The sequence below is a fragment of the Enoplosus armatus genome, chromosome 14 (genome assembly GCF_043641665.1).
Source record: "Enoplosus armatus isolate fEnoArm2 chromosome 14, fEnoArm2.hap1, whole genome shotgun sequence".
NCBI lineage: Eukaryota > Metazoa > Chordata > Actinopteri > Centrarchiformes > Enoplosidae > Enoplosus > Enoplosus armatus.
Window position 1 is genome coordinate 10493103 of NC_092193.1, and position 22315 is coordinate 10515417.

Consider the following 22315-nt stretch of genomic DNA (forward strand, 5'->3'; position numbering starts at 1 on the left):
CCGTCTCTTTCTCCGTATCCGACAACTTCAGCCGCGTTACCGGGGGGGAGAAAGCCCTGCAGCATCTCCGTATCCTCGTTTTGTTTTGACAGCGCCCTTCAAACCCCCAGCCTCCATTTAAACCATCCTGCTCTTCTTGACTTAAGAATGAATAAGAGTGGCACGCTATGGGAACTACTGCGTTTTTGTTTGTTGCTTTACGACCAGAGCTCAAAGTTGAAAGCGACTGAAGCCGTGTTGGATGCAGATTCTCGCCGGCAGGCATGGCATGATGGTTATTCCCTGCTGGATGGACGGGAGATCTGCTCAATAACTTATTCGAGAAATCGCTTTCTATTGTACTAGTTGACTGATAGCATCTGTAGGCTTACGTGTGTTGTGCAAAAATAAATGACCTGAGGTAAATGGATTGCATGGTTTATTTGTTGCCTAGGTGGCGTTCACAGTCAGGAAGTCATGTCCAGATCGGGTGATAGAACATCCACCTTTGACCCAACACACAGTGACACGCTGCTGCACGGGCTCAATCTCTTATGGAGAAAACAGCTTTTCTGTGATGTGACTCTCACTGCCCAGGGACAGCAGTTCCACTGCCACAAAGCTGTGCTGGCATCCTGCTCCCAGTATTTCAGGTCTCTCTTCTCCTCCCACAACGTTATCAACAACGAGGGGAGCAAAGGGGACCAGGGCAGCAGTGGGACCCCCTCATCCTCTCCTGATGACAAGCTGGTGACCCCCAGCGCCAGGCCCATCAACAACCTGGTACTCCAGGGCTGCTCCTCCATTGGACTACGATTAGTGCTGGAGTACCTGTACACTGCCAACGTGACTCTTTCCCTGGACACAGTGGAAGAGGTGCTGTCAGTCAGCAAGATCCTCAACATCCCCCAGATTACCAAGCTCAGCGTGCAGTTCCTCAACGACCAGATCTCTGTGCAGAACTACAAGCAGATTTGCAAGATTGCCGCACTCCATGGACTGGATGAGACCAAGAAGCTGGCCAACAAGTACCTGGTGGAGGATGTGCTGCTGCTGAACTTTGAGGAGATGTGTGCCATGCTAGATGCTCTGCCACCTCCAGTGGAGTCAGAGCTGGCTCTATTCCAGATGTCAGTCCTCTGGCTGGAGCATGACCGGGAGACTCGCATGCACTATGCGCCGGACCTTATGAAGAGGCTGCGCTTCGCCCTCATACCTGCTCCAGAGCTGGTGGAGAGGGTGCAGTCTGTTGACTTCATGAGGAGTGACCCTGTGTGCCAGAAACTACTCCTGGATGCCATGAACTACCACCTGATGCCCTTCAGGCAGCACTGCAGGCAGTCCGTGGCCAGCAGGTGAGGATGAGACAGACAAACATACAAAGATACAAAAAGAGAAACACACACACACACACACATACACACACAGCAATGAGCTGTTTGAGAGTGGACGGAGGGCGATTAAATACCTCCCACTAGTTAAATTTGAACAAATTGCCGACTCAAGTGTTGCCCACGCGCTCAAGTGCTGGTCCCACTGCCTGTGTAGTCTAGACCATGTAGGTGGTCAGTTGGAGATGTGAGGTTTGAGGCCCAGTTAGTGAGGATTGTGGGGGTTTTCCTGTAAAAGATTGCCAGCTGTCATGGGGCTTGATCTGCTCTATGCCACACTGTATCCATAATTACGAGGTTACCTTATGTTTTAGTGAAGAAAAAAACAAGTCTTTATTTCCTCACACATCTGTGTAATTGCTCTCTAATCAGTGTAGACAAGATGCAGCAAACTAGATAAAGGTTATGCGTTTGACGTGTAGCAACTCTCATGAATGCAATTTGAAATGCTGTAATTAAATTGTTTCCAGAATTACATGGTAATTACATAACAATTCTGGCATAAGTACAAGGATATTTCAGCTATTGAGGTTACAATAAACAAGGCAATTCAATATATTTGGGTATGTATTATATTATATTTGAGAAAATTCAGCATTCATCAAATAAGGGACAATTTGACAATGTTCTCTATATTCAGGTTAGATACACGTGGCTCACTCTCACACAAATAGGCCAAGCTGCACGTCTCACTTCCATCTTTGTCCTGATCAGCACTTTAAGGAGCTGGTAAGTTGACAGGCGTTGTCAGTAAGTTGATTGATTGACAGCCCTGTTGTCAGGTTTTGTTGACAGAGCTCTTTTGAGTAGTGATGGCATCAGTATTCAAATTTTAAATTCACTGGATATATCTTGAAAGGGCAGAAAATCCGAGCTGTGACACTGAGTCTCTAAACTTGAAAATCTATTTTTGTAAAACAATTTAACATGTATCTATTCCAACATTGTCCCAATAACATATCTATTTCCACATATGGACCTAAATGAGCAAAGAATCAGGAATAATTAGTTTCACATGCCACTGTTTCTGTCCTCTCTCAATTAATCACCATTATCTATGTCCAGGGGCCCATTTGCATATGAATAACCCCAAAACACTTCAGAGTGGGCCAGTAGCAGAGAGAATGTACCGAGACGCTGGTGATTCTCCCAAGCATAAAAAAGTAGAATAAGAAAAGGAAAAAAAGGTGAATGTGACTGAATATAAAACTGCTCTTAATCTTTTTACTGCATATTGTGATTAATTGGTAGATTTGCGTTGAAATCCATTAGGAGCCAGATAATGGTCATTAATGTACAGTAAAGTGTGCGGCTTTTGGGTTATATATCATATACAAACAGCAGGAAACATCTCACAACTGGCTCACAATTGTCACATGAATCATTGCAGCCAATGAAATGGAGACACTGTATAGGCAGTTATATGTACTCAATTGCGCTTTTAGCCTCCAGCATGGCACCCTGCACGACCGTCTTCGCTTCACAGCTAATTGAAAAGATATCTTTAGAGTACAATAACCATTCAATAACACATCAAAAGGATGAATACGCTGTTGAGCAATTTTTTGTTAATTGTGATAAACGTGGCCTGATTTGTAGTCTCAAGTTCAGTAGCTTGTACCCAGACGAGGAGCAGTTATTTATTTAACAATGAATTTGTTCTTTATTTCATTCACTGATTATTTCATTCTCACACTCAGAGTGAAAAATCAAAATACGCCGGGGAAGTGCTGTTAATACAAAGTAATTATGCAAATTAGGGAATTAAAGGTGTCCAGGTTCAGGTTGTGCTTATTTTGGCCTTTGGATGTTTTATTTCTAGTCTTAATACCTGTTTTGTCCTCTGTTTCCTAACACTTGTCCACACACCCACACTTTTTGACATTACAGAATCCGTTCCAATAAGAGAATGCTGTTACTGGTGGGTGGTTTGCCTCCTGGACCTGATCGTCTCCCCAGCAATTTGGTCCAGTACTATGACGACGAGAAAAAGACATGGAAGATCCTCACAAGTGAGTAGGAAAGGCTCTGCTGCTTTTTTTTTTCTTTTTTTTTTTACCTGAGGCATCTCGTGTTAGTGGCTTTTATGATGAGAGAAAGTTGTTCCTATGGATGACTTTAACACAGGTTAATTTCCACAGAAAATGAGGGGAAGGAGTTCCCTAAATCCTTTAGGTAATAATGTATCACTATCACTTTTAATATAAGTTTTTAATCAGAGCGTGACTTCACAGCACTGTGGAGCTTCATGCCCGGTTTCCCTTGTTTTTGCTGAAATATGCTGGCAGGATGCATGATGAGATTTACTTGCATCTAATGATCTATTGTGGCAGAGATAGAACAATAATGAAAGACATCGCTCCTCGATAGCTTTTAAATGTAGCTTGATTATTCACTCACACTGATCGATACACAAGAGTGAATTAACCCATACATATTAAAAAGCAGCGTGGAATTAGCCTGTTGACCGATGAGTTAAACACCAGAGAGATGGATGGGGTTAGTGGAACACAGCAACTGTAATGTCGATGCAAACATTTAAAAATATATAATGATTTAAATCGACAAAATAGCAAAAATAAAAGATATAAAGACATATCCTATAACCTGTAGGAATTTATACTAAGGTGCAGTTTATGATATTTCATGATGTCATATTGAAAGCAAGTTGTCATAATTTCCCCCCAAAAATCTATTCCATTCAATAAAAATGTGTGGTCTATGGAGAACATATTTGAAGCCTTTGTGAATTTACAAACACATTCCTGCAGGACTCACCTCTGTACAGTGTACTATGCTCTTTCTTCTCTCTGTCTTCCCTGACCTTTTAAGGCCCACCACTATATTGTTGCCATATTGCAAAGGTCAAACAGGAGTTAATGGGAAACCATATTTGTGCTTTGCATCATCATTGCTGGACATATTGAGTTTTTTGTCCTTTTGTTTTGGTTGGAGCCATATCTCAGCAGTGTCTCTTCATTCGTACATATTAGCCATAGGTCTGTTTTCTGTCAGCTCGGCTCTGTGCAGTGTGTGTTCTCTCTTCATTTTAATGAATCTGGTATGGTATTTCTCCTGTTGTGGTTATGGTGTCTTAAATTCAGAGAAAGTTTTGGACATTGTTTCTCCCTCCGTTCAAATCATAACGTTTCTTGGCAGTCGTTTGTTATTTTAGCTCATGTTTGGCTCAAATTTATCAGGGTGCTTTTTTTTTTTCTGAAGGACCCATGCATACACAACAGCCTGAAACTCACTGGTGTTTATATCGTCATTTTCTCATTTAACTCACACTCCTGGGTATAAACTGCAACCAGCAAAAGGTCAGTAGGGATTTCCATCACTCAAAACTAAAAAGTTAACACTCAAATGGTCCGTGGCCAAGTGGAAGGACAAAACTGCAAAATCATCCCCTTAACACATCAGTGACCATCTGATGTAGCCGCCACACAATGAATGTGGAATAGAAGATTATTAACATTCAATCATAACTTTTCAATGAGGCGAAACCTGAGAGGGACAGCCTTTGATTAAGACATTCATCAACACAATTTGGGGAGAATCTGATCCCTCTCGTTGTGTCAGATATATCCGCTGCTCTGTGATTCTAGTGTAAAGTTTGCCATCTAGTGTACCCACAGCAGCGTGGACGAGCACAAGACAAAGGCAGGCACAGACTCAGCCACAATGCTGGACTATTCCTGTTCTTCCTCTTCTTTAAACCAGCCTGATATTAAAATCTCCCACTTGGAAATGGACCTCATCTACGCAGCATGGCCTAGAACAAAGGAATTCAGCTCAGTGGGATGCAGTTGTAATGGTGTTAAAGGCACGTCAGAGCTCGAGCAGCAGTGGTGCATTAGCTGTGGAATCATTCAACCAACCCCGACTGTGCCTCTATGCAGAGGTTTCTGACTCCCTCTAGTGAGCCCTAGAGCTCACTGTAGACTGGAGTGATGGCGTCCATCTCGTAGAGGACGTGCTCATCCTGCCCTCCCATGGCTGTTCACCCCCCTGGGGTTAGTGGAAGATTTAGGGGAGAGGGGACGGATAGGTAGATTAATTTCACACTCCTTCTCAGGTGATAATTCTCAGTAAAGTCTTGCACAATGTGGAAGGAAAAATAATTGATATGTTTTATTATTTTCACTGCACAAGACTATTACAGTATAGATTCAATTATTATAGCCTGCCGCTTATCCCACTGTTCACCACTGTCTGAGGCACCTGTAGAAGGAGGGCAAATGTCCCAAATCCTCCCACAGCACTCCTCACACTCTAGCCTGTGACATACTGTACAGCAATAATCTTCTTTTCACATGGGTACGAGATGATTTTTAGTATGAGTACAAGTCGCTAGACATCAAATAAAAAGCCGCCCATCCGTGCCCTATATACTGCTGACTGAATGATAATGTAAATAGCATGTAAGGGAATTTGGCAGTCATATGGCACTCGTCTTTGAGGTGCACTGGAGGCAGGCAACCTAATCCCCTCGTTCGAGATAAAGCTGTGTTTAGTGTATGTAGTATTAGTTCCTATCTGAGACTCCCCTCCCAGAGAGGACCGGCACATGTCAGCCAGCCAGAGTGAGATTGCAGGGAGAGGCCAATTGGAAAGAAATGAGATTCAAGGCTGTCTAATTTTGCAGCAACTGTGATCCATCAGGCGTTGGGGAGGTGACAGTGGAAATGACTGATGGAGACAGACAGGTGGGCTTTAACATTTCACTGATTTGTGCTCAAAAAGCACCGGGCCTGAGATTTATTGAGTGAGCACGATCATGTTCATTATGACTGTCACCTAAGACCATTTCTCTACATCTCAATGGGGTCACTTCAGCAAAAGAAGATGGAGGAGAGGAGGGGAGCACAAAAACATACACAAGGGAAAATCCTCCACAAGGGGTCCTGCTGCAGCTGTGGGCTGGTAGCCGTTTGTGCTAACTTTATGCTAACACTTGATGAGGAGTAGGACACACCAAAGATCATTTATTGGATGTACTCAATATATTACGAGATGAATAGCTGCTGTGGCATATTTTAATACTAGATGAAGAGAAAAGGAAGATAGATAGATAGATAGATAGATAGATATTGTCGTAACAAACAGTAGACCGTTTACTCTGCCTCATACTTTAATTTGTTCCAGTGTAGGAGTCAACAGGCTTGATTCCCCACAAGAAATCACTTCCTGTAGATGGATGAATGGAAGGTTACAAAACAAAACCAATGAGGAGGGGAAATAAATCCTATAACATTGGCTCACACTGAGGATTGTGAAAGAGATGTTTGCCTGTGTCACGGTGACAAGCCTGTTGGCCTGTTGTGATGAGTACATTGCCAATTAAATCAATCTTGACATTAACATGTACTACGAGCACTCGTCAAACAATAGGACACTCAGCGTGACGATATAAAAACAGTCACTGAATGAGAAATGCTGCCAGGACTAATATTGCTTATTAAAAGGTTAAGATAACATTTTGTAGGTGTTTTATAAATAAGAACCTCATTACATTTTAGTCTAGTCTCTAGACCAGTAGACCTGGATCAGGGATTGGCAATTACTGTTCAACCAGGCCCAGTTTTTTAAAGCTTTGTTCAATGTAGTGTTTCAGGTGCAGCTGAGACTCTGGCTCAATAAGTTTTGTTTATTATTAATTTTAAGATAAAATGTAGCAGATGTTTTTTTTAGTACTTTAAGTGCCAACAGAGTTACAACAGTTTATGTAAATAGTCATTTTCTGTATGCGATTGTATGTTCTGTGTTGTGTTATCAGCACGCTATTTCTTTTAAACCACCACTTACTGTGTTTGAGAGAGGCAAATCTGTCATGGTCAAATAGTGTAAAACCATGGAATTCAAACTAAACTGTTTTCATGAGGTACTTGTTTAATTTAAATCCAGTATTATTTATCTGTTAAGTTTATTAGATTTTATTTCAGCACCAGGGTTAGGGTTGTCCATGGTAAGGCTTAAATAACCTGGTTTACATGCCGCTTTGGGGGGCACTGATTATTATTTGATGATACGAGGTCATGTTTATTGGGGTTTACATTAACCTTGTATTTATTACAGTACATTTATGATAAATCATGCACAGTTTTGATTCAAACTTTAAAAGGGAGGCCTAATTTGACCCACAGGGTACTATTTGTCTATACTTATCACGTTTTAGTTTGACGCCTTTGATTTTTGTGTCTTGTCCAGTAATGCCTTACAACAGCGCCCATCACTGCGTGGTGGAGGTGGAGAACTTCCTACTGCTGCTGGGCGGGGAGGACCAGTGGAACCCCAACGGTACAGTAACACCACAGACCGAACGTCTTGCTTTCCAGTGACTTCACACAGCAAATTTGTCAGTGTTTACTTCATTTAGAGAGCGCTCCCAGCCAGAGTTGATGCAAGCTCAAACCCATCAGAGTTGATGTAACACTTTCAGATGGTTTCAAACACTCATCCTAGAGCCAGTTCAGCTCTGAGTGGACAAACAACACTCCAATCAACACTTGTCAATAATTGGCACAGAAAAGTAACTGTTATTAACACTGAAATGTTTGTGGTGTAGAAGTGTTAAGAGTGCTTTTTGTGAAATGGTGGTAACACACCGCCATAGTAAGAAACAAAGACTGTAAATGATCAAAAACTCTGTCCCTGTCCTTTTGTTCTTATTCCATCAAGTGTCATTACAATACAGTGCTGCACTTAGTGAAATCAGCAGTGTTTATTTAGCTCTGAGAGTAGCACACACAACCAGCCAGCAACACAAAACCAATACGCATCATTAGAGATCATTTAAGATGTTTTGAACAGATTATCCTACAGAACCAGATTGGTCTATGATTGGAAAAACAAGACTCCAGTCAAAACTTGTTAACGCAGTGAAAAGCAGCACATATTAACACCGAAAATCATCATGTGTGGGTGGTGATTTTCAGATGATATGTTTATATTTAAATAAAGAGTCACAGTTGTGCATTTCATTGGTGCTGTACGTAACAAAGGATTTGGTAAAGAGTTCAAACTGAGCACTGCCTAAACTGTATTGTACCATAAAAACTCATTTGAGTAATCAATGTCATTGATCGTGATTATGTCTTGCAGGAAAGCACAGCACTAATTTTGTCAGCCGCTATGATCCCAGATTCAACAGTTGGATACAGCTGCCTCCTATGCAGGAGAGGTGAGTCTGATTGTGGTTGAATACAAAACTGTTCATTTATAAAGGGACAGTACATCTGATGATGCACTAAGAGACTGTAGACCCCAACACTGTGATTATTATTTGATTTTTTTATTAGTATTTTAAGTATTGGCTTTTTCATCATGTTTGCATACAAACATTGTTTAATACTCTTTATTACTTTACGTGTATTATCTTTAGAATTCTGTTTATTTTTATGAAGTTATAATATTAAAGAAAAAAGTAAGTAAGTACACCCATTACACCGGCATAAAAACAGGTGCTCACAGCTGGAAAGCATAACTGGGCCTAAACAGTCAACTTATTTCAAATATATCCTTTCCTTCTTCACAGACAAACTGTGGGAAATCCTACAATAAATCTTGTCATTGCTGGTTTAATGATGTTGTCTGGGTGACACTTCCTTCCTCAGGAGAGCCAGTTTCTTTGCCTGCCGCCTGGAAAAGCACCTGTACGTGATCGGTGGTAGGAACGAGAGCGGCTACCTCTCCAGCGTGGAGTCCTACAACCTGGAGACTAACGAGTGGAACTACGTGTCGTCTCTGCCGCAGCCTCTGGCCGCTCATGCAGGGGCAGTGCACAACGGCAAGATCTACATATCAGGTCAGGAGAGAGCCTGTCAGTCAGACACACTTATTATCTCGTCTTCTTCTTGTCATGAAAAACATAAAGAGGTACCTGATGTTCATTGCTCGGCTTTTGATAAAGATAAATACCTCCTCTAAAACATTACTATGTGATAAGTATTTGGCACAACAACAGTCAATCATCTTTATTATCACAGCTGAAAAATTTGTTCACAGTGACATTAAAACAACAGCGACCATAGGCGACGACTATAAACACATACGCAGTACAGAATAAAGCAGCAGTGGAATGTGACCAAGTACATTTACAAACTAGAGGTAGTTTTACTTTTTTTTTTTTACTTTTATTATTTCAATTTTCTGCCACTTTAAACGTCTATTCCACTACAGTTTAGAGGAATATTATTGTACTTTTTTTTGACAGCTATAGTTAGTAGTTACTTGCAGATTAAGATTTTATAGTTTATAAAATATAATACATTGTTACAGATTAAATTACCCAACTGTGTATTAAGTTAAATTAGCCTTCACCATGACCCTTTAAAACATTAAAGTGCTGCTTACACAGTGATGCATTAGCATTTATAATTAATTAGCTTGATATATAATAATGTGACACTAACAGGAGTCATTCTGCTCTGCTCTTGTCACATATGCAGTAGTACTCCCCAAGATCTGTAAACAGACTTTGATGTGTGAACCCACAAGGGAGCCCTACATCTTTTCATCCTCTGAGCAGGAACCCTGAAGCCAAAAACTGAGGTCCAGATTTCAAACTCTAGATGGACAGAAACATTCAGACTGGCATTTTTCTTCCTAAAGACATGATTAAATACCTGGTTTACCCTTTTGATTTGATTGTCTCCATGCGAGGTTTCTTGCAAAGTGCAAACTCGAAGGGTCAGGGTGCCATGAAATGCTGCAATACAATCATTTCAAAATGAAGCATATACCAATACTTCTACTCTCTGAAATCCATAATGATATCTTTTGTTTTAGTGACATTTAAATCAGTCAAAGACTCATCACACCAACACAGAAAGTCATAAACTAAAATCCTTCCAAAAGATGACTATGACTGAATCATTGCTGGACTTTATGATGTGACTATAGTACTGTATTATGCACCACGCCAGTCATTACAATATAAAACTAAAAGAAGGGAACAAAGGCACCAGCCTTGAGTGGAGCCTGTTTGAATAGAGCTGGTTGAAGAAGGCGCCATTAACTCTGACGCACTGCGATCAATCAGTTAAAAAATAAAACCAGTGTCTAGCCAGTGATACACAGATGGAGTTTAAAAAAGAGCCAACGAGTTTCTCTGTAAGCACATGAGAAATACATTTTAATAATTTATACTCACTCTACACTTAATCATATGAGATACTTTTACAATATATTTGAACATGGTAACCCTGGTAGTTATTAGGTTCAGCAATAAATCAAAAGGTTTTTTAATAGGGACTCTACCATTGATCAGCATACACAGTCAGTTTGCCCTGCAGAGTATATCACACGAGCAGCAAGCATCCACCTGAATTTCGACACATATTAAAGGCATAGTTCTGTGTTTGCCTGTTGCAGGAGGAGTGCACAATGGAGAGTATGTGTCCTGGCTCTACTGTTATGACCCTATAATGGATGTGTGGGCTCGGAAACAGGACATGAACACAAAGCGGGCCATTCATGCCCTGGCTGGGATGAACGACCGCCTATATGCTATTGGTGGAAACCATTTGAAAGGTAAGTACTCTGCAGATAGATGCCTTTTTATTTTTTGTCAAAGCTGTGTGAAAGAGATGCTGCCATTATGAGCAGGCGGCGATTACCTTTATTACACTATAGACCTGCAGCCCCTCTTCTCTTTCACACTTCGTCATTGAAAGTACAAAATGAAAAACTGAACAAACAACCGGATTACTGTTGTGTGTTTATTTGACCAGTATAACTGAGTGGGAATTATGAAAAGATGAACTTGTATGTGTTTCTTTGAAATACAGTCCTTCATTACTCATTTAAAAGACTGTTGAATGCACATTTACTGTAACGGTTGTACAATTTGCAAACTATAATTGCCAAACTCAAATTCTTTCTGTTTTCTCAGACTTATTATTTTAATGTAAAGCACATTGAGTTTTCTTGTAATGTAATGTGCTATATTAATAAAAGGCCTTGCCTTCAGATTATTGCAATGTTCAGGTACTTGTGAAGCGCAGACACTTGTAAGAAAACAAAGATTCTTTACATTGATCCAGATGTCAATGTTTCATCTGTTATTTTTTCTCCTGTGTTTACCTGCATATATAGTGGCTAGTTACCATGTTATTATGAGTATATTGACTGAGCAACTAGTTTAAAGTTAAACAGGCAGTGTATTAAATGGACCTACTGTACAATGACAGGGCCTGTTAGCAGCATGTGATACATTCAAAACTTGATTTCAAATCTTACAGCATTTCTCTATAACATTAAACATTCAAGTTAAAGAAAAAAACATTTCTTAAGAGTGTGGCCTGGCTGGCAACATATGCAGACAACCCCTCAACTGTCTTCAGATTTTGATTCAAATGTTGTTGAGTCCTGATTGGTTCACAGAAGTATGTGACATCACCTTTTTCTAAAAGAGTCCCGCCCACTTAAAAACCAGTAAGAAGGGCACAGCACACACAGAAATAACCAAAACTGTTAACAAAATGTTGTGTTCATGTAGGAACTCATCGCTCAGAGTAAGAAGCTGTTATTTTAAGGTATTTTTCTTCCTCTCTCACAAAGGTTTCTCCCATCTAGACGTAATGTTGGTGGAGTGTTACGACCCGAAAGCTGACCAGTGGAACATCCTGCAGTCCCCAATCCTGGAGGGTCGTAGCGGCCCGGGCTGTGCTGTTTTGGATGACAGCATCTTCCTCGTGGGAGGCTACAGCTGGAGCATGGTATATCCTTACACATCAGATTAGATCACTTTAGATTAAAGGATAAGGCTGGCAAAATTCTATATTTTTGTTTTTTTCAACAAATCCCATGAAAAGACCAAAAACCAATAATGCCTTTGTCTCAGTTCTTCAAAACTTCTCTACCCCGTCTGTGGCACAGGTCAGGAATATATTCTTTCAGTTCTTAAAAAGGCTCAGCAACTTTCTTAAACATCTGAGAACTGTAGCTTTTAGCAAACGTCACTTAAACAGGAATAAATTGTGGATTTGTTGGGGAGTCTTTGTAGCTGCGGATTAACACACATTTGGCACGCTAGCAAGTATTTCAGGCATCAAATATACTACAGTTTGTGTTCATGGTAATGAAGGAAGGTGTCAACAAGTGCAACAGAGTCACTTACTGATGTGTTTTAAATAGTTCTTGGACAACAGTGGAGCTCTATCCAGCTTTGGCTTCACAGGCAATACTTGTTTGTAGGATTAGTTCATTATTGGTTTTGGTCTTTTCATGGAATTTGTTGACAAAAGAAAAATATAGAATTTCACCAGTCTTAATCTTTAACGTTGCCCTGGCTGTTTTTGGCCACATTCATTTATATAAAACTGTTTTTCCATTCCACAAGGGAATGACTTGATTTTCTTTTTTCCTCAGGGGGCCTATAAGTCTTCTACCATCTGCTACAGCCCAGAGAAAGGAACATGGACAGAGTTGGAGGGAGAGGTGGCAGAGCCCTTAGCAGGCCCAGCCTGCTCCACTGTCATACTGCCCGCCTGCCTTCCCTTTAACAAATGACAACTAATCCAGCAGGCAGGCAGAGTGGGCAAGGAGCAGCAGAGTGAATGGGGGGAGGACCATCAATAAGCAAAACAGTTGTCAACAATTTTGTGACAAACCCTCCGGTCAGACGACGGGGGTGTGTATAAATTATTTTTTTACAGGTTTGACCAGAGCACTTTCGTTATTCCCTACTGAAGGTTTGAAAAAAAAAAGAATTGTGTAACTCATGTATTTAAACTCATCTGTGTTCTGAGAAATGGTCAGTTTCATACTTGATTTAATTTAAACTGATAGTAAGTGTTTTTGGCTTCTCTTCTATAGCACGCATAGTGTTGAACTGAATTATAGCTTTCAAATCCATTGTATCTTGTATTCAGTAGAGGCATAATTCCAGCAAAATGCAGTGTTGTTTCATGGACTGACGCTGGGAGAAAAGGTGAAGTCCCAAATCGTCATGGGGTTAAGTGAAACTAGGGCTGGGTGAGTTACATTAACCGTGCTGAAGTGTATAAATATTCATTCACGTTATAGCTCATTTTTCTCTGGCTAGATTGTCCACCTGATCAGATCATTATGCAACTGTTTTGTTGGCTTTCTCTGAAAATGAACATATTTAAGTGTCTAAAATGGTGACATTTCCAGAGACTTTTCCCAACTGCAGCTGTTATTATTTAACTGACATGGTGTGAACAGACATACAGCGTAACTAGACCTGCAAGCAGGTGTACCGGGGTCCAAACGTTGTAAAAAATGAAACAATTACACAGTGATCTTTATGTCCATGTCACCCAGCCCTAATTTTTAACTAATTATCTTAATAATTTACACCCAGACTGAAGTCGTGTTTCTGTATAACTTGTCGAACAGAGAGCTCCTTACTGGTTATCTGCTTGAAAAATTTACCAAATGTTTGTGGCAACTATTCTTCATGCTGCAAGTGAAACAATTTAAGGTTTACCATTGGTTCTTAAATATTCATATGACGCACTAATGTTCACATTAATTATACAATGATGGTACAATCAAATTGAAATTGCTAGCCAATGTATTTATGGGTAGCGTGTTTGGGTAAACTGACGGAGAGGTTAGTTAGTTTGTTCTCCTTCACAAGTTAATGCTAACAGGCCTGTTTATGAGGCCACATAGCATTACCCTGATGGGGTTTTAATCTTTAAGGTATGAAAAACAAACAAGCATACAGTGGTACAGCTTTATGCACTAATAGTGAACTCTTAATTCAGCAAAGAAAGTTCACTAAAATGTAAATTAATCAATGTGCTGTGTTTAAATAAATGATCTTCAGTACAAATGAATCTAAGTCCAGTCTAGTCTACCTTATTAGGTTCAAAAAGTTGACTCTAAATATTGATGCAGTACCTGTTGAATTCTGTAAAGATTTGTTGATTTCATTCTTGTACATAAATCGCTTGCAGTGAAACATTTTTGTGCACTCAACCTTGGATTTATTCTCAAATCCTGTTATGTCCTTTGCATTTTAGAATATGAAAATAAATTGACTCTTGATGATTAAAACACCTTTCTCAGTTCTTTGCCATTGTAGACAGAAGAGATAATTCAGCATGTTTTAATATAAAGACATATCCTGTGCTAAAACTAACGATAGAAAGTTTGATTATGAGATGGACTAATGACATATTGTGCTTATAAAACATATTTCTACCTTCATATTTTACAAATCATTCACAAGTGTTTGTATTTTTCTTGGAACAGTTTTCTGCCTCAAAGTTTAATCAAATGAAACAATCCAAAGAGGCAAAATTATTCTTCGGCTGAACTGTTCACCAGTCAAGAAAGGACGGCTTTAATTTTAAGGAGTCATGAACCAAAAGTTTGAGAACCACTGAACACAGCTGAAGATCTGTGTAACAACTCATCTAAATTATTAAAACACAGCTTCACACTTTGACAGAATGAAGCTCAGACACACTAAACATGCCAAGTGTTCACAACTCATGAGGACATCTAAAATATTTATAAATTGTCTTGATACATGAGCAGGAACATTGTCCCTCTCTGCTCGCATAGTATTTAGCTTGAAGTTGTGCATCATCTTCAGACTCCACTGTAGTTGCCTTGGCTGGACTGCTGATTAATTAATGTCAATATGAGTTAAAGAGATATTCATTTAAGTTAGTTCTACTAAATTAGTTCTGCAGCCCCTTAATCTCTCATAGATTATACCAATGAAGACTCCATACTCTGAGCCTACAAAAGGTAAGATTATTAATAAATCTGACCTTGAAACACTTTAAGATTAAAAAAAAAACCCACGCAGCGTTACACCAAGCAGGAGTCTGTAAACTGTGAAAGCAGCAAGCATACAAAGCGAACCTGATGTTCACCCTCAGGCCGGCCTCTCATGCCAGACCAGATTTGATTTGCCAACCATTTACTGCCAACTGTCTCATGCGCCAAACAGCATGCTCGTCCCCCTACACATTCTGTACACCTGATGGTTTATTTCTAATGTCTTTTTTTCTTTTTTCTTTTTTCTGTCAATGGCAGCAGTTTCTCTGCTTGGTGTCTCCACTTCATGCATCCACTTGGCCATGTGCCTGGAGGATAAGACGGCAATTATTTCCTCACAGAGATGATTCTGCTAGATTACATAAATCCATATCTAATTCACACAATATGGCATCGGGACGTTGGAAAATCCTCAGTGTTCTGCGCGTCACAAAATCCTCAGAGACGTGTCTGACAACAAGATACTGCATGAGATGTTTGAATGCCTCCTCTGGTCTGCGGTAACGTCAGAATAACATAATCTTGATTAAGACAAAGATTTGAAAAGCTGTCCCAGGACAAAAATTAAGAGCCTTAGACAGAGAAATACTGAGTGTGGCACTCTCAGTCCCACTGCTAACACATCCTCCTCAGCTCAGGGAATAGCTGGATTGGTTAAAAGGAACACGGCTGACCTTTTAATTAAGTACATGGACCATCATGGCTCTGTCTTAATCACAGAAGAAGTATTCTCTATCCTTGGTTCTAGTTTCATAATAGTACAGACACAGGACACAGTTTTTAAAGGGTTAGTTAGGTAATGACTTAAAATTTTGGAGGAAAACCTTACTTTTCTTAAAGCTTAGAGCTGGAATGAATATACATTTTCCCCCACACAAGATAGTTTATCTCATTACTTCATCTGAGTTTTTAGTATTTTATGGATTTCGTTTTGTAAAATGAACATCTTCATTTGCATCATCCTCAAACCTTTCTGTTGAATCTATTCCTGCTCAGGATTTAGAATCAACATACAGTAGCTGCAGGCTTTACTTTCCATATTCAGTGATTTCTTTTTTAATGTCTGCTAACATCAGATTGCCTGTCCTGATGTGGTTGGATAAACATTGAGGGCGAGCGAGCCACAGATAGTTAACAATAGACACGTTAACATGCTTCTTTCTTATCTCTTATTTCCAAAGTGGTGGAGATCGTTTCTTCATGGACATTTGGAAACAAAGGCAGCGTGTCCTGTGTTGTAGGTAGTTGTTTGGCTCTGAGGTAAAACGGGAAGTGATCCGGTTGTCTTTGCAACAGCGACGCCAACAATAATACCACTTGGAAACGCTAGAGGGGGAAAAGTTGGAAAGTTGTCTATTTCCACACACAGCATGAAACTTTATGCTTTAATCCTACTGTACTTTACCTGCTCCAGCATCTTATTTTTAACATTCATTTGTAAGTTTTTCAGTCCACTTTTTCTTCTTGTCTGAGACATTTATACAGAGATACAAAGATTACAAGTAGATATGCATATCTGTGGAACTGTTTAGAGGATTGTTGATGATACTTTTGTGGCGTTTTTTCATACATTTCCCTGTTGAAATATAAAAAATCTTAACTCTGTCATACTGTCATAGCTTTTTCAAAAATGCTTTAACCGCAAACCACAAATAAATGCAGCATGTATGCCACTTGTTGAGGATACTCCTTTGACAAATGATGATGTTTCCCATCGAGTAAAAATATGACATCTTTGCTTATTTAAATATTTATTCAAGTAAATAATCTTTTAATTTATTTTCCTTAAAGAGGAAACTACTGAACAGGTATGACGTCCAGAAGGTGAAATTATTTACTTTCTTTAATTTGTCATTTACTGTGGTAACATTTTATTTTAAGGGTATATAGATCCCTAATCATTTCCTAGGAAGTTTCCTGGAAAAAACTATGTAATTTGGCACTAATTATTGGTAAAGCAGAGCTCAATTATTACATTTTTAATTGAGTGATTCCAAATAAATGTGAAACTAGGTCCAGATGGTGATTGCATTGCAGATCAGCTGAGCATGCAGTTTCTCAACTGGCAAGTATTAAATTCTTTTTAATACTTTTTTTTAGTTTTTAACAGTGGTGGAATGTAACCAAGTACATTTACTCAAGTATTGTACTTCAGAATCATTTTGAGGTATTTGTCCTTTGCTTGAGTATACTTATACTTATACCTGCACTCTCCAATAATTAAGAGGCAAATATTGCACTTTTTACACCACTACATTTATTTGACAGTTCTAGTTACTTTACACATTATGATATATCGACCCAACAGTATGTGCAGTACAGCTAACATAAATGCATTAGTAATAATAATCTAGCCATTCTGCTAGTAAAGTACATTTACTTTAGATATTTTATGTTTATAATACTTAGAAGTAGCCTAATCATTTGAAATGATGCCTTTTACATGTAATGGAGAATTTTCACTCTTCTCTATTTTTACAATAGGTGTAATATGAAGGTGAAACCTGGACTGTGCACATCTTTATGTCAATGCAGCTCCTCATTCAGTAAGCCTGCTGGGTGTCAGGTATGTGGCTTTAGTCCACCATCTAGTGGTAAATATATCTGAGTCTGTGTATCTGTGCTCACACCAGTCCACCGTTTCAAATGGGCAGCGTGCAGCAGACCTGTTGCATGTCTCTCTCCCACTAAAACTCCTGTGATCTCTGGACAGGTAAATAACTTTCAATCCAATTAACTCCTTTTAAATGAAGTTTGAAGCCAGGGCCGTTCATAAAGTGACTCACATCACCGCAGCCAGCTAGTGAAGATGGTCGGGATTGTTTCCATGCCTCGCTCCTGTCCCCATGCCTGTTTACGTTCATCAGAGCTACGCTCCCCTGGCTCCCCGCCACCCCGCGGTATTTATAGCCAAACAGCGGTAATCATCACTCAAGGAATCCTCGCGAAATCCTCCTCAAACCTCTGAACTTGGACTGAGTGAGAGGGGCTGAATTTAGGATCCACCTGATCGGGGCTCTCTGACGATGAAGGAGCGCGCGTCACCTCAAGGTAAAGCTGTCAAATTCATTAATCCTTTCATTAGCTGATTGATATATTTAAATATATATATATATATATATATATTTTTTGCTTCCTGTCGCGGGCGCTGCATTGATCCTCTTCCTCCAGGGAATATTTTTAGCATCTTATTCATGTATTTCCACTTGTTATGACTGCCGCTGCGTGGTTTTTTTTGTTTTTTTGTCTTTCCTCACGGTTGCTGTGCGTCAAACACTTAACTCCACGAGAAGAAAGAAACAGCATCCTAATTAGCAGTACCTGTTAACAGACCTGTTAATGTATTCCTAAATCGACTGCAGACCTGCACAAATGAGACGGGGGGCTTTACAGTGGTACACTAATTGAAGCGAAGGAGATCACAGCCAGAAGCTGATATTTGAATTTAAGATAGAGGAGCATCTTTACACAACTTTAATGAATTATACAGATGAGGTGGACGCCTCTTTCAGCAGTAATTGTTGCTGCTCATATCTATAAAGCAACCTTATCAATGCTGCCATTCATGATTCATTTCATCTCTGATTGAATAAATAACCCAAATGTCATTTATTAACCCTGCACATCAGCCCACTGTGTTGCGCCTGCTGCTTTTTGAAGGTGTTCCTGTTGATACAAGTGCCTTGACATTTAATTTCACCAACAGCTCTGGCTGCCAAAAAAAAGCGCCTGAAAATACAAGGTTTCACCTATCTTTTCAACTTGCATGGCTGTGCTAAAATCAGAGGCAACCCCCCCCCCCATCAGCAGCATAAAGCTGCGGCTAAGCCACCCGTGTAAATGTGTGCGCTGACCTTGTAGCCTCTCCCTGCTTTCAGATGAGCGCTGTGCTGTGTTCGAGGGCAGAGCTCAACTCAGACTGTGTCCAGTTCATGTCTGAGGAGCCCTGCTGCTGATGAGTGAGTCACTGTGCCTTTGCTTCAGCTCTCCCACACTCAGTCATCTTCCTTTCAGCTCCGGATCAGTGGAAACAGCCTTGTTTCGTCTGTCTCTGACTGGCTCGCCTCAAACTTGCTGTTTTCCAGCCTTGCCACCTCATCTCCCTCATATTTCTCTGTTTCAGCTTACTCACACACACACACACATGCACGCATAACTGGACAATGGCAGCAACAACAGGATAATGGTTTAACAGGTCTGTTGTGTTATGGTCAGTAATCTGGAAACAAAACGTGAGACTAGATTAAAGCAAGAATATGTACACTAGATGTAGAAAACCTCACCTCTCTGAACGTGTCTTCGTTGCTTTTATGAGACTCACTTTGTGTGCAAAGTCTTATTCTGCTCACCAGTATGATTACTCATACTATTTCTGGATAGCTGCTGGTTCAGAGCTTTTGTTCATCCATCAAAGATCTCACCAGCTGAGGTGATCATTTAGAAAAAGCACAGTTAAATGGTGACATTCATTCTGACTTTAAGCTGCACTGTTTAGTGGGAAAACACAGTTTATGTTCCATGAACTGTCAGTTTATCTACTACATGTTTCTCATATTCAATAACCATCCTTCAATACATTTAGATTCTAACAGTATTAATAAAAATGTGAGACATTCAGAAAGGTTAACCTTGCTCTAGCTATATGAGACTGCCTGGTAGCCTATTTGGCTCAACATTTAAATTGCTCAGCTTTTAAATATCAATAGAACAAGTCAAGTGGAAATTTGACCCCATGGTAGTTTGCTTTATAGAGAAAACCTTGCTAGCCATGCTAGTGGTTCTCTGAGGCTGTTCTGAGATACAGCAGTGGTTTGAGCTAAATGCTAATGTCAAAGTGCAAACATACTCATAATGACAATACGAACATGCTGATGTTAAGCAGGCAAAATGTTTACCATGTTCACCATCTCAGTTAAACCTGTTGGCATGCTAACATTTGCTAAGTAGCACTAAACACAAAGTGCTGTGGCAAACTAGGCTGATGGGATGGGTCATTACTTTGCAGGTATTCTACAAATTTGTTTTGACCTGATGATGGTGCTAGATGAAAAGTGAAGAGATCAACAAAGTTATTATAATTCATTCTGAAGGGGATACGAATGTGTGTACCGTATTTCATGGCAATCCATCCAGTAGTTGTTGTTGAGATGTTTCACTCAAAACCACAACCTCCTGGTGGCGCTAGAGGAAAAGTCATGTGATCACCAAAGTCATTAGGTTACAATGTCTGGAAGCCATGAATGTCTGTACCAAATTTTACGCCAATTCATCCAGTAGATGTTGAAATATTCCACTGGATGTGTTTATAACTGTGACCTAGGATTCATCCTCTGGGGACCATGAATATCCATCCAATGGTGCACTAACCAACTGCCTGGCATTGCGGTCCCTAGAGCCATGCTGCTATCGTGGCTAACAAGGAGAGGGGACAAGCAGGATGTGAAATGTTTTCCAAGCAGTGTTTCATGAATGTGTTTAACCACCTTTCACTCATAAATGTTCTGCCTCTCTACCCTTTATTTTGTTTGTAGCATTATGGTGAAACCGCTAGCCACCGCGCTCTGTAGAGATGCTCACCAGTTCAGACCAGTCCCTCTCCCGCTCCCTCACACCCAACCTCCACTCTCCATCCAGCTGTGGTCCAGGTGGAGAGATGCACATCCGGTCCTCCCTGTCCCTCCCCGAGCCTGAGGCCTGGAGGAAGCCAAGCCCCGCTGCTGCCCGTCATGGCCTGGCACAAGGAGCCCGCTCCTGCTCCCTGCAGGTCCCTCATGCCGTCCCTGAGTGTCTGGGGCTGCCCCCTCGAGCTGCCAGCTTTGATGTGTCGTGTGGTCTGGAAGAGGGCTCGTCCGATCAGGGTTCAGGGTCTCTGAGCCCGCACGGCATGCTGCGGCGGCGGGGGGGACTCGTGGAGCAGAAGGACATCATTATGGCTCACCAGGCTCACAAAATCCAGAGCACGCCGCAGGCCCGCAGGAAGGAGTGGGAGTAAGTATAAAAGAGATTCAGAGGCAAATGATTGCTCTTAAATTGTATGTGTAAAGATGATAAATCTCCATGGAGGAGGATGAAAGTGCTGGTGTAAAAGAATACACGTACTGTTGTATATGCAGTATAACTTCTCAACCTATTGAACCTCTTTGGTGGGTCCATCATAACAAACATACAGTTAAGCCACAGAACTGCATTTTAAATGTTGAACAAGTTCCCAAGGCTTATAAAGATATAAAATATGTTATGCTGAAGGGGCGGCATGGTGGCGCAGTGGTTAGCACTGTCGCACGGGAGGTAAAGCTGGTTAGAGCCCCGTCTGCCCCCGTCATGTCGAAGTGTCCTTGAGCAAGACACTGAACCCTAAGTTGCTCCCGATGGAGACCAGCACCTTGCATTGCAGCTCGGTCGCCATTGGTGTGTGAATGTGTGAGTGAATGGGTGAATGAGACTTAGCTGTAAAGCGCTTTGGGAACGGTGACGGTTGAAAAGCGCTATATAAGTGAGATCGTGAGATTGTGAAGAAAATGATGCAAAAGGATGCAGAATTAAGTAGTGACGGTGTCATACGATAAAAAATGGGATCTTTGATGTCAATATTTCAGCCAATAAACCTTTTTCATGGCAGACAGGAAAAGCACGGGTGTAATTAATAACATTAATGATGGGAAGGGGCCCATCTAGCCTTCGTTAATGTTATTAATTAACTCCTGTTCTTTTCCTGCCATGATGTTTCAAACTGTCTGTTGTGAGGAGGACCTGTAGACATGTGACATACTGTAGCTTCAACAATGTAACAATTAGATTAGAAAACAAACAGTATATGAGGTGAAAGGTGTCGCTTGTATCTTCTGGCCTTCAGCTCTATGGAGCATTTTAGCATCTTTCAGCTCATTGTTTTGGTTTTATGGCCCACAACTTTCCTGTTTTGACTCACTCTTATAGCTCTCATCAACCTTGGTTTCAACCAGGTTGTGATAAAATAAAATAAAAAGAGCTAAATATTTCCGTCAGGAGTTGGTGGAGGCCAAATCAGAGCTCATGAGAAAGTGAATATTGGACTGACATTCTTTAAGTGACCAGAAAATTAATGCTTATGATACTCCATGTCCGCTGAAAATGTATATTAGCAACCGTTTGCCCACACTGCCCCCAAGTGGCCAGAAATAAATACATTAATGCAGGTT

The 22315-nt window shown here is 40.5% G+C and overlaps 2 protein-coding genes across 2 annotated transcripts in view; both read left to right on the forward strand.

Moving 5' to 3' along the window:
• Nucleotides 1-456: 456 nt before the first annotated feature.
• klhl14 (kelch-like family member 14) lies at nucleotides 457-12884 on the forward strand. The gene is made up of 8 exons (XM_070919424.1): nucleotides 457-1334; nucleotides 3261-3382; nucleotides 7581-7670; nucleotides 8475-8553; nucleotides 8987-9177; nucleotides 10746-10904; nucleotides 11934-12091; nucleotides 12744-12884. The coding sequence occupies exons 1-8, from the start codon at nucleotides 457-459 to the stop codon at nucleotides 12882-12884; spliced, it is 1818 nt and encodes a 605-aa protein (XP_070775525.1).
• Nucleotides 12885-20706: 7822 nt separating this feature from the next.
• Nucleotides 20707-22315, forward strand: part of cacna1eb (calcium channel, voltage-dependent, R type, alpha 1E subunit b) — a 54073-nt gene continuing 52464 nt past the window's right edge. The window contains exon 1 of the mRNA XM_070919695.1: nucleotides 20707-21125. Within this exon, the coding sequence (XP_070775796.1) occupies nucleotides 20707-21125 (419 nt within the window). The remainder of the gene's footprint in view (nucleotides 21126-22315) is intronic.